The sequence below is a fragment of the Artemia franciscana genome, chromosome 5, assembly GCF_032884065.1.
Source record: "Artemia franciscana chromosome 5, ASM3288406v1, whole genome shotgun sequence".
Classification (NCBI taxonomy): domain Eukaryota; kingdom Metazoa; phylum Arthropoda; class Branchiopoda; order Anostraca; family Artemiidae; genus Artemia; species Artemia franciscana.
This window is the reverse complement of record NC_088867.1, coordinates 8,787,731-8,804,780: the sequence shown is the minus strand read 5'-3', so window position 1 is coordinate 8,804,780 and position 17,050 is coordinate 8,787,731. Positions and strand designations below refer to the sequence as shown.

General features: G+C 34.4%; 1 protein-coding gene across 1 annotated transcript in view; it reads right to left on the bottom strand.

The window, feature by feature from the left end:
• Positions 1-17,050, bottom strand: part of LOC136026953 (uncharacterized) — a 280,140-nt gene that overhangs the window by 161,753 nt on the left and 101,337 nt on the right. The window contains exon 8 of the mRNA XM_065703812.1: positions 2,262-2,513. Coding sequence (XP_065559884.1) covers positions 2,262-2,513 — 252 coding nt within the window. The remainder of the gene's footprint in view (positions 1-2,261; positions 2,514-17,050) is intronic.

Sequence of the window (17,050 nt, the reverse complement as noted above, 5' to 3'; positions counted from 1 at the left end):
GGGGAGTAAGTCGTTCCCAAAGACATAGTTATTAGGTTTTTCGATTATGGTGAATAAAATGGCTATCTCAGAATTTTGATCCGGTGCCCTTGGGGAAAAAATAAGCGGGGGAGTGGGCCTAGGTGTCCTCCAGTTTTTTGGGTCACTTAAAAAGGGCACTAGAACTTTTAATTTTCCGGTAGATTGAGCCCTCTCTCGACATTCTAGGACCACTGGGTTGACACTATCACCCCTGGGAAAAAAACACACAAACAAACAAATAAACACGCATCCGTGATTTGTCTTCTGGCAAAAAATTCATAATTCCGCATTTTTGCAGATAGGAGCTTGAAACTTCTACAACAGGGTTCTCTGATGTGCTGAATTTGATGGTGCGATTTTTGTTAAGATTCTAAGATTTTTAGGGGGTGTTTCCTCCCATTTTCCAAAATAAGGCAAATATTCTCAGGCTCGTAGCTTTTGATGGGCAAGACTAAACTTGATGAAACTTTTATTTAAAATCAGCATAAAAATATGATTCTTTTGATGTAACTACTGGTACCAAAATTCCGTTTTTTAGGGTTTCGGTTACTATTGAGCCGGGTCGCTCGTTACTGCAGTTCGTTACCACGAACTGTTACCACTATGGCTGAAAAATTGGTGTTTAACCCCGTTCTGAACTTTTTGAGTAGATCACTCGCAGAAGGTGTAGAACTTGATCTGATCCTAAAGGGTGCTATTAGTTATTTTGAACACCCTGCAGTTTTACAAGCTAAGAAGACCCACCATAGTGAGATGGATAACCGAACCCGGATGGTTTCGCATGCGAAGGATGATGGCAATATTACTGAATGTGCAAGTTGCAAGTCATGGTAACAAAGCAAAATGTTATACACACACATATATATATATATATATATATATATATATATATATATATATATATATATATATATATATATATATATATATATATATATATATATATATATACCATATATATTGAACACAAGTCCAGTAGACGTTGTCTGTCACGCATCAGTCCAAAATCAATCCAATTCTTTCATCCCTTAGTTCTATGACTACTTCTACCCTAGGAATGACGCATGGACGGATGATAGATACACTTATCTATCAACAAGTGAACTGACATTATTTTTATACAATCCTAATAAGGCCTTATGCCAGATTTGCCTCTCACTCAATCGGACTACCTGCTGATGACGGTCACTGTACATCTGACCAAAATATCCAGTATTTTTGGTGATATTAACAAAAAAATTTATCCCTTTTCGAACTTTTATTTATCGGTGACACTCTACATTTTCTGCCCTGAGATTTGCTTATATTTTTCTTTTTTATTACTTTGATCTTTGAGTAGTGCTCTAGGGTTTGGTTACAGCCCCTTTTTTGAGGCTCCTGGGGTTTCTGTGTTTGTGCTCCATGCTTTGTTTACCGACTAGTTTGTACTGTTCTACTTTTTATAAATAAACACTTCTGACAATCTAGATTGCTGAAAGATTTTTCTTTTGTGTTTTTCTGTTTTTTGGTAGTGATTATCTTCTTCTGCTCTAAGACCTATTTATGCGAATATTTTTTTTACCTTTACTAAGGGCTTTCCGGCTTTATTATAGGCACTATTTTCAGGCTCTTGGAATCTGGTGATCACTTTTGTGCGTGTATTACTTTCTTGTGTCCACTCACTATTTTGTATTTTTCTGCTATTTTTAAATAAAACTCCTGACACTAAAGATTAAGCATTGCCAGAAGATAGATTTGCAAAACAATATAAATAGGTTCATTATCACCCTCCAGCACTTGCAAAACATGTATCTATTTTTTCTCTTACTCTGAGCTTCAATACTGAAGCAAAATAAACAATCGAACGTATTTTAACCCTTCTCTAGCTTTATCTCCTTTTCCCAGTCTGGCTTCTTTTTCTGGACTTTGTAACTAGATTGTATTGCTCAGTGAGATCGCAATGGTTATTTGATGATATCTTTCAATCTTTAAGCGTATATGTTTAGATTAGACTATCAATGTTTTTTTTCCTAAGGATCTATTTACATATCCATTTTTTGACAGTTATAAATTTCACAATTCGTATGCCATTCATTAACCAATTTCAAGCACTTTTTATTTTAGTATCTTTATATTTAAGTCAACGCTACCACGGTACGAGTATACTTATCTGTCCTCGTTCTTATAGTAATTGTTGAATATTGAATAAAATGACTAAAATATGAAATTAACTCTGTGTTCAAATCTGGATAATTGCTTACCCTCCTCTTCAGTTTCTTCTGAATAATCCTCATTTTTTCTAATAGCGAGATCCTCCAAGAGCTTAATGTCTCCTGAGGATAACTGACTTACAGGATATCTCATGGGAATGGCAGGAGATAAATCATATGCATCATCTTCTTCCTTATCATAGCCATTTAGAGACTTCAGACTGCTTCTTTTCATTTTAGGCTTAATTGGATGATCAGGTGACAGCATGTAATTTTGGAATCCTTCAGCTTCCCTTTGATTTTCTAGAATGAAAGAAGAAGAATATATTGAAACTGAAAAAAATATTTAAATGAATAACCCTGTGTTCTTCATCCCGTCGTGCACTCGGTATTATCAAGGAAAACTCATGAAACATTAAATTACAACCATAGAGAAAAAGAGACTTAACTGCAAAAAATCGTTCGGCTGAAATATAATTCGTTCTTTTCACTCCTTGAAATTGATACAGGATAACCAACCAGGTTCAGTTTAACTTTTCACTTTTTTTCTGGCTTAAAAACTTTTTACAGGAACCACTTTTTTTTAATCATACCAATTAAAACCTTTTTTTTTGAATAAACAACAGAAGGGTCCTGAAAAACCAATCGATGTTATTATGTCACTCTTTGGCAAATATGTATATGAAAATTTCCAAAACTCACCAGCATATAGTGACTCGCTACTTTAAAACTGCTTAATCCTTGAATTTCCTATTTAATGTCCAAAGCAACAAAGAGAATAATAAAAAAAATTAATTCGTTGGTTCTTTTCAGCAGCTGCTGTTAGCCATTGTGAGAGGGTGTTGTCGTTATGAGTTTCATACCTTTTGATGTCATTAGTATAACATGTATGTAGACACTAAATAAACCAGTAAATTTGCCAGCATTTACTAAGAACCAAAATTTACGAGGATAGTCTGAAAAAAAAATTTAGTCTGATAGTCTGAAGAAAAAAAAATTCCCCCTGTGGCATATGGAGAAGCCATCAGATTAGACTATTATGTTGAATATAGCCAAATTTATCATTTATGCTCCAATATTTTTTTAGCATTTCAATTCATTTTGTTTACACTCAATCCGATTGAGACTGTAGATTTTCATCTTTTCAGTTGAGTAGCAGCTAATTCTATAAAAAAAAATCATAAAAAATATGAAAATTTGTTTGAAAGTGATGTTTGGAGATATGATTGTTACATAAAACTTTTCCATTTTTGCCCCCCCCCCCCGTATAAATTTTTGACATTCCTCAGAACCACTCCCCCAACTGTGCTTCTGACTAGGTTAAGGGTGTTCGCATGAATGAAGGATATAATGGAGATATAATAAAGGATATAAATAAAGGGGAACGTTCTTATGAAGGATTATATAATAATCTGTGACTTTGTATTTATTAACAAAAGAGATTACTTCTCTTTCGTTTGATCAAATCTTTGTTGCTTCTAATATTTAATCATAATTCCAAAGAGGTTAATTTCCAGCAAACAGTTCGTGGTAACAAACTGAGCAAGGAGCGACCCGGCTCAATAGTAACCAAAACTCTAAAAACTGGAATTTTGATACCAATAGATATATCAAAAGAATCAAATTTTAATGATTATTTTAAACATGTATGTTTCATTGAGTTTAGTCTTACCCTGAGAAAACTAAGAGCCTGAGAAAATTTGCCTTATTTTCGAAAAAAGGGGGTGATGCCCCCTAAAAGTCATAGAATCTAAATGAAAATCACACCATCAGATTTAGCACATCAGAGAACCCTACTGTAGTGGTTTCAAGCTCCTGTCTGCACAAATGTGGAATTTTGTATTTTCGCCAAAAGAAAGATCGCTGATGCGTGTTTATTTATTTTTTTTTCCAGATGTGATCGTATCAACCCAGTGGTCCTAGAATTTCGTGAGAGGGCTCATTCAAACGAAAATTACAAGTTCTAGGGCCATTTTTAAGTGGCCGAAAAAATTGGAGGGCAATTAGGCCCTCTCCCAAGCTCATTTTTTCCCAAAGTCACTGGATCGAAATTTTGAGATAGCCATTTTGTTTAGAATAGTCGAAATATTTGATAACTATGTTTTTAAGGACGACTTAATTCCTCAGAGTTCTCGGGAGAAGGACTGCAAGTTATGAACTTTGCCCGTTGTTTATACATAGTATTTACTATTGCTAAGTGTACAGACCTTTTCAGGGGGATTTGTTCTGGTGGGGGTGGGGGGATTGGGTTTGCGTAGGAGGATCTTTCCATGGAGGAATTTTTCATGAGGGAAGATAATTTCTATGAAGGAGGTGCTGGATATCCCAGCATTATTTAAAAAACGATCAGAAATTAAATTTTAAAAAACAAGTTTTTTCCCTGAAAGTAAGGAGCAACACTAAAACTCAAAACAAACAAAAATTGTTACGCCTATGTGGGGGTTTGCTCCCTCGTCAATACCTTACTGTTTACGCTAAAGTATTTTAATACAATTACACAATTCAAACTTTAGCGCAAAGAGCGAGGTAGTGACGAGGGGTCGAACCCTCTCATATTACGTATATGAGGAAGTTTGTGCCCTTGTCAATACCTTGCGTTTTACGCTAAAGTTTGAATTTCGTAAAATAATGGCCGATATAAGCAATAATTTGTTTGTGTTATTTTCCGGCCAAACTTAGCATTTAGTTTTACCTTAAAGCAGCTTCATAATTATGATTTTTATGTGATTATAAACCAAAGATGTTGTATGTGTTCGGATTGTGGTTGTCATTAAATATATATAAAAAAACAAATTTTTTCCAAGTGAAAATAAGGAATAACATTAAAACATTAAACGAACATAAATTATTACGCATATCTTTTAAAAATCTTTTCTTTCATTTATTTTAGTCATTTGAGAATTCCTCAACTTGTGACTCTCATTTTTATAAAAATAGTTTCGACCTCTTTCGCTGTTTTGTTATTATGCCTTACAAAATTAGTTCCGCAAATATCGCTAATTTAAGTTACGTGGGAGAATCTTTCCATGGAGAAATTTTGAGGGGAGTTTCCTCTCCTCAATAGCTCACTCTTACGCTAAATTTTTTTTATAACTTTAAAAGAGGTTATTATTCGAATTAAACAGCCTTTATGATTCAGGAGTCATTCTTAAATAACTGGAACAAAAATCAAACTTGGGTTATTATAAGGTTATTATTAGTTGAAAAAAATTAAAATACGCAAATTTTGTTTTAATTATTCATGAACGGTGAGCTAAATTCAAACCTGCATTAATTCAAAAATGTTAAGAAATTAAATGAAAAACAAGTTTTTTTTTTAACTGAAAGCAAGCAGCGACAATAAAACTTGAAACGAGCAGAAATTATTCTATATGTGAAAGGGGCTGTCCCCTCCTCAACACCCCCTCTTTACGCTAAAGTTTGACGCTTCGTCACAACTCTACTTTTTAAAACAATAAAAACTGAAAAGTAGAAAGCAAGGGTTTGAGGAGGTAATAAGAGAGGTAGTAGTTACTAGTTTCAACTACCGCTGCTGTTGATGTTATTAGTAAAAGCTGTCTTTCCATAAGTAAACCAAGTGACTCGAGAATATGAATTATAATTTTGAAATAAAATTTTTACCTATTTTTTTGGGGGGGGAGGGTTAAAGTGCTAATTCTGGGTTTTAATGTCAAGGTAGTACAGTAGAGTTGCTAACATTAAGTTGCTACCATATAATACCATTCTTCTACACACAGTAGCTCTCAGAATACAACTGGCAGCACTCTTTGCCATATTTATTGTTCTCATGACTCGCAGAGGTACTAACTGCTACCCTTGATAGCACCAAGGTTTAATTTCTAGTCATCTGAGCTGTGCTCGTAAGATTGAATTGTAGTAGCATAATTAGAAGATCTTTAAATCACGATAACTCTTTGGAAAGCAAATTGGAACATGGAGGGAGTAAAGAACACATCTTTGAACAGATTGGGATACAGGAGGAGCGTTGGCAGCTGAATTAGCCTTAGACGGCTTAATGCTGCAACAAGGTGCTAGTAGTTACGACTACTAACTTATAGTTGAACATTATTTTATGTTTACATTGCGATAAAAAGAACATAAACTGTATTTTAGGGTAGTAAAGAGCAAATTTTTAGCTTCGAACAAATAAAAATAAGTGGGACAAGTGTTTGGATAAAACAGAAGTAATTTTTATTGGCTATCGCCCCTTGTCAAGAAAGATTAAACAAAGTAATAAGAAGATAAATGTCTAGAAAACAGATTGTTAAATTGAATTTGGTTTGAGTTAACAACAGATCAACAAATTAAAAAAACAATTTTTTCCTCAGTGACTACAGTCATATCAGTCTTGTGGCTAAAATTCTAAAGTTTCAGTAACTTCATTTCTATAGTCTTTTGGACCAAAAGTTACCTTGAACTTGTTAGACTAAAAGCTGAAGTCTAGCTCCCCTTTGAAAAAATAAACAGCATTAATGTATGGCGGTAGCACTGGGTGTTCCAGGCAGTGTTGGGAAATATTTAAGTAAAAAAATTCTAAAGTACTTAATACTTTTACTTAAGTAAAAAATTTGAGTACTTAAGGGTACTTAAGTACTCAAGTACTTTCTTCATGGTACAGAAAAATTATACCGACATGACGCAGGGCGATGCGATGAATTTAACTTCCTATATATTAGTGGATGATTGGATTTTAGTCTTTGAGAACAGCGGCTCCTGTCCCGGCGCGAAATTTCAAAAAAGGACGCAGTCATGGCGGAACTACCATATATATTGAACGGACAGTTTTTTTTGTGATAAATGTGATAAACAGTAAGAACAAAAGGAAATCAAGTAGCAAAGAGGCTAGTGAACTTGTAGGCTCACTTTCGGGATCGTCTGAAGCTGAATATAATGCTGACCCTGATTATAGCTCACCTTCTAAAAAAGTTAAGGGAGATTTCTTTGCTGCAAGACCGCAGAAACTGACACAGTCAAAAGTGAATTTTTTCGCACTGGACTACATTGTGGACGAGATGCGACCCCCGTACACTGTTGAAAAGCCGTCGTTCAAAATCTGATAACAGGTCTTGCACCTTATGCGAAGGTTCCAGGAAGAAAAGCCTTCGCTGTGCAAATTAAAGCTAAGTTTTTGAAGTACATTAAAGATATGGTTCGTGATTTTGAACTTACCGACTACATGTCGCTGACAACACGCATTTGGTTTGCCAACAACAAAAGCTACATGGAAATGACTGCACACTTGCTCAACGAGGATTTGAAATGGAAATCGTATGTCCTTGCTTGTTGCCGGTTCAAGGGCTTATACACTTATGACAGGATTGCTGAACAACTGAATGGCTATTTACCAGGTACAAAATTGTAGTTGATAAAAAGGAACGAGGGGTTTTGACCGATAACGCCTCTAACTTTAGTAAGGCATTCAGGGAATATCCAATGGTTTCCAATGAAGATATTCAAGACAGTAATAAAGAAAATGAAGATGAAGCAGGCCAGAATGGCTCATTCTCTTTTACAAACGTTGGAGAGATACTCGATTTTCATGACGACCCCGAGTATTTCCAACTTCCTCCACACTTCAGGTGTATCAGCCACACACTTAACCTGCTTGGATCCACCGATGCTGATAAAGCCACTTGTGATATTGCATATAAGAGGCAGTACCACGCCGCTTTTTCGAAGTGTATTGCTCTCTGGGATGCCGTAAATAAGAGTTCAAAAGCTGCTGATGCTGTGAAAGAGGTATATGACAAACAGCTTATAAGACACGTGGTAACAAGGTGGAACTCGATGTATGACAGTGTCAAACTTTTGATGGATTGTCACAAAATTGGAAAGCTTTCTGACGTATGTGATGCTTTGCAAACACCAAGGCTAACTTCTCCTGATGATGAAATTCTTGAAGAATACATGAAAAATATGAAGCCAGTAGCAGTGGCATTGTACATTCTTCAAGTGGAGGAAAAATGCTACTTCGGTGCTATCTATCCTACAATCAAACCACTTGAAAGGAAGCTCAAAAAGCTGAAAGATTTAGCGAAAGTCAGCCAGCCTTTGGTATATGCTCTACTTGTGGGTCTCTCATGCAAGAGACTATGTTATTGCCACGGCAAGTTATCGTTTTTTCAAATTGAAGTGGTTTCCTGATAACCAGAAGGATGTAGCAGTTGAGCTCTTGATAGACAAAGCGAAAAAGGTCGAAGATTTTAGAAGTACTTACGAGGCAGATAAAGGTGGCTTTTTGTCAGGAGATGAATACTTTGATCTTAGCGATGAAGAAACTACTCATGATAATTCTGGCAACCGTGGCCGTGAAACCAATTCTGTGAAGGTTTTGTCATATTTGAATGAAAGGGGAAAGGAACTATCTGTGCTCAAAGTGTACCCAAGGGTAATAAAAGTTTTCAGGAAGTACATCTGTATCATTCCTTCGTCTGCACCAGCACAACGATTTTTTTTTTGGTAGGTGATGGAATTTTTACTCCAAAAAGAAACATGCTCGGAATTGGTATGTTTGAAAAGCTTCTGCTGTTGAAAGGAGTAAGAAAGAAATTAAAAGTTATTATGAAGCTGTAATGAATGTTCCTTGTAATTTTTGTTCTTTTTATATCTTAATTGTAGTAAAATTCAAATAAAATCGAAATACTTGAGTACTTAAGTACTGAAGTACTTTTTCAAAAGTACTTATTACTTAAGTATTTTCTTTGGGAAGTACTTAATACTTGTACTTAAGTAAAAATTTCTCTGAGTACTTGGTACTTGTACTTAAGTAAAAAAAAGAAGTACTTGGCACAACACTGGTTCCAGGTACGTTCTAGGTGACAGTTATCATATTATTATAATTAATATTGTATATTATTAATTTTGCTTATTATGAGAATAAAAGGGGTCAAATTTGAAGATATAGGCCATTTTAGGATAAAAATAATAATACAGATAATAATAAGCCATAATTAATGGTAATCACCTTCCGGAACAAGTCACTGTCTAAGCTTTTTTAATTCAACTGACAATGCTGCTGTTCATAGCTTAATTTTAATTATTTTCTTATAGTTAAATCAAAACACTCGAGGATAGAAAGAAATATGTTTGGAAAAATTATTGCTGCTTTTTTAGGGGGGGGGGATAATGCTAGTCCTAAATATCAAATTAATACAGGAAAGTTGCTAATATTAAGTTGCTACGCTACAATACGAACCATCAACGCACAGTAGCTTCCAAAATTCAACTGGCAGCATTCCTGACCTTATTCATCGCTCTCATGACTCGCAGAGGTACTCACTGCTACCCTGACACCAGGCCTTAAAGTTAAATTAGTTGACCTGTGCTCGTAAGATTGAATTGATTTGGCACAATAAGAAAATTTTCAAATCATAATAGCTTTTTTGGAAAGGAGATTGGAACTACATGGCTTCAACGATCGCTGCTGCGTAGTGCGGCGGCTCTCGTGGGAGCTACTCTTCAACGCAGAGTAGCTCCCAGATTAGAACTGGTTGCCTTATTTGCCACATGCATTGTTCTCAGGAGACGCAATAGGCACTCAAGTAGCAGTGTGTTTGATGCCACTTATTCATGTTCAATGGCTGCAGTTTAGGATTTTTCCCTCGTAACTTTTAGGTTTCCTAAATTAGAATCTTCCTTTTTATATTCTTCCGCCTTTTCATTATTCTGGAGAGTCTAAATTCTCAAATTGTTTAGTTTTTTTCACAACTTATTGGTATTAAATAGTTTGGGAGGGTAAAATAGACCTTCCAAAACCAAGCCAAGATCAATGAACTCACCTTAGACTCTTGAGACAAAGGCTTTCAGCGTCAATAGCAATTTAGTTTTATAACTGTTGATTATATTCTTCACCAAATATCCATGTATCACAGAAGATGAAATTTTATTCCAACATTACTAATGAGAAATGGGAACATTGACCCTTATTTTAATTACATAAAAAAACGAGTTTTTTTTAAACTGCAAGCAAGGAACGACATTAAAACTTAAACCGAAAAGGAATTATTCCGTATATGAAATGGGTTATCCCCTCCTCAAAACCTCGCTCTTTACGCAAAAGTTTGACTCTTTCTCACAACTCTACTTTTTAAAACAATAAAAACTTTAGCGTAAAGAGTGAGGCGTTGAGGAGGGGACAACCCCTTTCATATACACAATAATTTATGTTCGTTTTAAGTTTTAATGTCGCTCCTTACTTGTTTTATTTTATTTTTTTTAATTTAATTTCTGAACGTTTTTGGATTAATGCATGTTTCGACTTTGCTCACCGCATATGAATAATTTAAACGAAATTTATATATTAATTTTTTTGGCTAAATGGCTTTCTCAGAGTTTTGATCGGACGATTTTGATAAGGAAAGGGGTCGGGGAGGAGGCCTAGTTGCCCTCCAATTTTCAGTCACTAAAAAAGGCAACTAGAACTTTTTATTTTTTTACGAACGTTTTAATTAGTAATAAATATACGTAACTTACTAATTAACTTACGTAATGAACTTCTACATTTGTATATTTTTATTACGTATATGAGGTGGTTCGTCCCCTCGTCAATACTTCGCTCTTTACAATAAAGCTTGAATTTTATCCCAATTCTTTAAGAATGACCCCTGAATCACAAAGGCCGTACAATAAATAGGTGAAATTACTAAAAATGCTTTAGCGCAAAGAGCAAGGTATTGAGGAGGTGACAAACCCCTTATATGCGTAATAAATTCTGTTCGTTTTAGGTTTTAATGCTGCTCCTTACTTCCAGCTGAAAAAAATTTTTTTCAATTATTTTCTCATTGTTCTTTTTTAAATAATGCTAGAAAATCCTAGGGCCCCTCCATCGAAATTGTCTTCCCTCGTTGTAAGTCCCTCCATGGAAAGATCCTCCCAGGTAGCCCCCCGACCAATCCACCTCCACCTCAACGTGAAAAAGTCCCCCTGAAAACGTCTGTACACTTGCCAATAACCATTGCTATATGTAAATAATGGTCGAAGTTTGCAACTTGCAGCCCATCCACCGTGGACTATGGGGGATTAAGTCGTCGCAAAAGACACAATTATTAGGTTTTTCGACTATGCTGAACAAAATTGCTATCTCAAAATTTTGATCTGGTGACTATGGGAAAAAATGAGCGTGGGAGGGGGTCTAGGTGCCCTCTAATTTTTTGGTTGCTTAAAAAGTACACTATAAACTTTTAATTTCAGTTCGAATGGTCCCTCTCGTGACATTCTAGGACCACTGGGTAAATACGATCACCCCTGAGGGAAAAAAAAAAAAAAAAAAAAAAAACACGCATCCGTGATCTGTCTTCTGGCAAAAAATACGAAATTCCACATTTTTGCAGATAGGAGCTTGAAACTTCTATAGTAGGTTTCTCTGATATGCTGAATTTGACGGTGTGGTTTTCGTTAAGATTCTATGACTTTTAGGGGGTGTTTCTTTCTTTTTTCTAAAATAAGGCAAATTTTCTCAAGCTTGTAACTTTGATGGGTAAGATGAAACTTGATAAACAATTCTTTTGATGTAATTATTGGTATGAAAATTCTATTTTTTAGAGTTTCGATTACTATTGAGCCAGGTCGCTCCTTACTACTGTTCGTTACCACGAACTGTTTGATTAAATTTTCTATGATCAAAACGGATATATCAATGATATATTGGATTGCTTTTGAAATTTAAGTGGCACAGCGTTTCCTCGTTGATATTGCAATAGCATTGGATAAATTTTAGCAAAAACGCTTTAAACTTGATGGAAGAGAAAAGGAGTTTATATAAGAAGTTTTTGAGCCATAGATCAAACAAGATTAATAGGAAAGAAATGGAATTAGAGAAAGCAATAATGTACGAATTAGGGAGATGTGAAATGGAGGCCATGGCTAAAATTACTGAGGTTAAGGAAAATTCAGTCAGGCTAAATAATGGTAAGATATCGTATTGACATGCTAAGAAATTGAGAGAACGTAGTCAATGCGAACTTGTCCCAATCAAACAGTCCGTGGTAACGAACCATAGTAAGGAGCGGCCCAGCTCAGTAATAACCGAAACTCTAAAAAGTGGAATTTTGATACCAATAGATAAATCAAGACAATTTAATTTTGATGCTTATTTTAGATATATAAGTTTCATCAAGTTTAATCTAACCCATCAAAAGCTACAAGCCTGAGAAAATGTGCCTTATTTTCGTTAAAAGACGGACCCCCTCCCCCTAAAAGTCATGAAATATTAATGAAAATCACACCATCAGATTCAGCATATCAGAGAACCATTCTGTAGAGGCTTCGAAACCCTATCTGCAAAAATGTGTAATTTTGTATTTTTTGCCAGAAAAAAGATCTTAGATATTTGTTTATTTGTTTTTGTTTTTTTGTTTTTTTCCCAGGGGCGATCATATCAACCCAGTGGTCCTAGAATGTTGCAAGAGGGCGCATTCTAACGGAAATTAAAAGTTCTATTGCCCATTTAAGTGACCAAAAATTGGAGGGCAACTAGGCCCCCTCCCACGCTCATTTTTCCCAACGCCACATGGAGGATCTATCCATGGAGGAATAAATCATGCGGAAAAAGAATTTTTATGAAGGGGACGCTGGATTTTCCAGAATTATTTAAAAAAATAAGGGAAAGTAAATTAAAAAAACAAGTTTTTTCAACTGAAAGTAAGAAGCAACACTAAAATTTAAAACGAACAGAAATTCTTACGTATATGAGAAGGGATCGTCCTCTCCTCAATACCTCGCTCTTTATTCTATTAAATAAAAAAAACAAGTTTTTTTAAATGAAAGTAAGGAGCGACACTAAAACTTAAAACGAACAGAAATTACTCCGTATATGAAAGGGGCTTTTTCTCTTCAACGCCTTGCTCTTTACGCTAAAGTTTGACTCTTTCTCTTAACTCTACCTCTTAAAATAGTAAAAGACTTTAGCGTAAAGATCGAGGCGTTGAAGAGGAAAAGCCCCTTTCATATACGGAGTAATTTCTGTTCGTTTTAAGTTTTAATGTCGCTCCTTACTTTCATTTAAAAAACTTGTTTTTTTTTATTTAATTTCTGGACATTTTTTAATTAATGCATGTTTTGATCTTGGCTCTCCGAACATAAATAATTAAAACGAAATTTGCATATTAATTTTTTTTTGGCTAAATGGCTTTCTCATAGTTTTAATTGCAAGATTTGGAGAAAAAAGGAGCGAGGGAGGAAGCCTAGTTGCCCTCCAATTTTTTGATTACTTAAAAAAGCAACTAGAACTTTTAATTTTTTATGAACATTTTCATTAGTAAAAAATATACGTAATTTACGAATTAACTTACGTAACGAGCTTCTATATTCGTATGTTTTTATTGCGTATATGAGGGGGTTCACCCTCGTCGATATCTCGCTCTTTACACTAAAGCTTCAATTTTGTCCCAATTCCATAAGAATGACCCTTGAATCACAAAGGCCGTAGAATAAATAGTTGAAATTACTAAAAATACTTTAACGTAAAGATCGAGGTATTACGAAGAGGTAAAACCCCCATATTTGTAATAATTTATGCTCGTTTTAAGTTTTAATGCTGCTCCTCACTTTCAGTGGAAAAAAATTTCATATTTATTTTTTCATTGTTTTTTTTAAATAATGCTAGAAAATCCTGCGCTCCCTTCTTTGAAAGTCTCTTCCCCCATGAAAAGTTTTTCCATGGAAGATCCTCCCACGTAGTCCCCCTACCTCAACTCTCCCTCCCCACAAACCAAAAAATCCCCCTGAAAACGGCCATACACTTCCCAGTAACCATTACTATATGTAAACACAAGTTAAAGTTTGTAACTTGCAATCCCTCCCACGGGGACTGCGGGGGAGTAAGTCGTCCTCAAAGACATCGTTATTAAGTTTTTCGACTATGGTGAGTAAAATGGTTGTCTCAGAATTTTGATCCGGTGACTTTGGGGGGGGGGGGGGGAAATAAGCGTGGGGGGCCTAGGTGCCCCCCAATTTTTTGGGTCACTTAAAAAGGGCACTAAAACTTTTAACATCCGTTAGAATGAGCACTCTTGCGACATTCTAGGACCACTGGGTCGACACGATCACCCCTGGGAAAAAAAACAAACAAAAAAAAACAAACAAACAAATAAACACACATCCGTGATTTGTCTTCTGGAAAAAGGGCGAAATTCCACATTTTTGTAGATAGGAGCTTGAAACTTTGTATGACTTTTTGGGGGTGTTTCTTCCTATTTTCTAAAATGAGGCAAATTTTCGTAATTTTAGGCTCGTAATTTTTGATAGGTAACACTAATCTTGAATAAAGTTATATATTTAAAATCAGCAATAAAATACAATTTTTTGTAATTATTGGTATCAAAATTCCATTTTTTAGAGTTTCGGTTACTATTGAGCCGGGTCGCTCCTTACTACAGTTCGTTACCACGAACTGTTTGAAAGTATCTTTAGTAATTTCAAAACAGCAATTTATTCTAATTAAAGGGCCTTTGTGATTCAGAGGTCAATATTAAAGAATTGGAACAAAATTCAAACTTTAGTGTAAAGAGCGAGGCAGTGACGAGGGGGCGAACTCCCTCACATACGTAATAAAAATATACGAATATAGAAGTTCGTTAAGTAAGTTAATTCGTAAGTTAGGTATATTTATTACTATTAAAACGTGCGTAAATAAAATTAAAAGTTCTAGTGGCCTTTTTCAGTAACCGAAAAATTGGAGGGTAACTAGGCCCCCTCCTTTTTTCTCAAAATCGTCCGTTCAAATCGTCTCCTAAACGCCTCGCTCTTTACGTTAAAGTTTGTTTATTGTTTTAAACAGTAGATTTCTGAGAAAAGGTCAAACTTCAGCATAAAGAGCGGGGCGCTTAGGAGGGAACAGCCCCTTTCATGTACGAGTAATTTCTCTTCGTCTTAAGTTTTAATGTTGCTCCTTAATTTCAGTTAAAAAAACTTGTTTTTTTATTGAATTAAGTATAAAATTGGGACCTCAATTAGTGAGAAAAAAGTGCTAAAAGAGATAAGGTCAGAAAGATTTGAGAATGTGTTAAAATGTGATAATGCTGTAGGGAATAAAAGAGACAAGAATGAATCATTTTGACAATTTGGAAGTGAAGGAAGAATTGTTTTGTGAGTAGGAGGTAGTGACAGTACTAAAAGCACTAAAGAACAACAAGACCATATGTGCTGTGTGCTATTAGTTTGGTAAATAAGATTTTGAAATATGTTGGCTGCGATATTAGAGATGAGATACCGGGAATTATAGATCTTGTTTAGAAAAAAGTAAGTCCATAATGATTTTAGAAAAACTTTGATCAAGTCCATTGGTTGATAAGTGATCAACCAATTGATCAACCAAGTTGATAATTGGAAGGTTGATAAGAGTGAGTATGGTGATTACAGAAGAATTGGCATAATTTCTGTAGGAAGCAAATTACGTAGCACGATGCTGTTTATTAGACTAACACATGCTGTAGGTAAAATTTAAGAGAAGAATAGTGTGATTTTGAGAAGGAAGAAGATATGACAACCAAACTATCCTTTTAGATTAATAAACCAGGAGCGTGTGAAGCATCAGTATCCGCTGTTCTCAGTTTGATATAATGTGAACAGGTACTTAATTCAGCTGACAGAACAGTTTTAGTGAAGGTCCTGTCCTTCTATGGGATAGCAGATAAGTACTAGTGCTATGCACAGAATAATATTGCTGCAGTTGATGTAGGAAGAGAGAATAGTATTTGGTTTGATGTGTAATCAGGAGTAAAGCACGGTTTTGTCCTATCCTTGTCTGTATGTTTTATTTTGATAGAATGTGCCCTAAGTAACATGGTAAGGGCTATGGGAGAACACCTATTCAGATGGGAAGGTAAACTCTGCTAGATTAAGACTACGCAGATGATTGACTGTGCTAGATAAAAAGCTAAGTAACATGAATGAACTTTTGGAGGTTTTGATAATTCAAGGCGCAAGATTATGTACCAAATTTCATGTTAAGAATACGAAGTTGCTTAGACTAGGAATCAATGAGTGTGAAGAAGTGAGGTTAGGTAACGAGAAATTCAATCAAGTTGACATATCACTTACATGCGTAGCGTTGTTAGCAGAAATGGTTGAAGCAATGAAGATGCAAAAAGTAGAATAGCAGGATAGAAAGTATAATAGAAAGCAGAATAGTAGAAAAGAAAGTAGTTACATGGTGTTTTCAACATTTTAAAAAGTTTATAGAATACGAAGACAATCTCTCGAAATAAGATTAGAATATTGGAAGCCATGATAGTTACAGCGGATAAGCAAGGTTTCGAAACGTGAGCACTTCGAAAGACCTGGGAAGATTCATCAAATGTTTGATAGAAGAATCCCGTTTTATATGGCTAAATATTTGGTTCATGCATAATGCGGTGGCAGTTCCATTAATAAAAAGTAAATTTATTTGATTCTTTTTATTGATAATATAATAAATAAAAATTAAATAAAATATTTTTATTTTATTTTAAATATTTAAACCGTTAAATATAAAAGATTTTATCTTTTAAATTTTTTCATATATATATATATATATATATATATATATATATATATATATATATATATATATATATATATATATATATATATATACATATATATATATATATATATATATATATATATATATATATATATATATATATATATATATATATATATATATATATATATATATATATACATATATATATATATATATATATATATATATATTATGATATAATATCATGGGATATATTATATTAAATACTGTACGTATAATATGTAGTAATATACTATACCTGTACTGTAATAACATATTGTAAAAGAATTTACAATTTAAAGAAAAAAACGTTTAGCACATTCACAAATAACGAAAT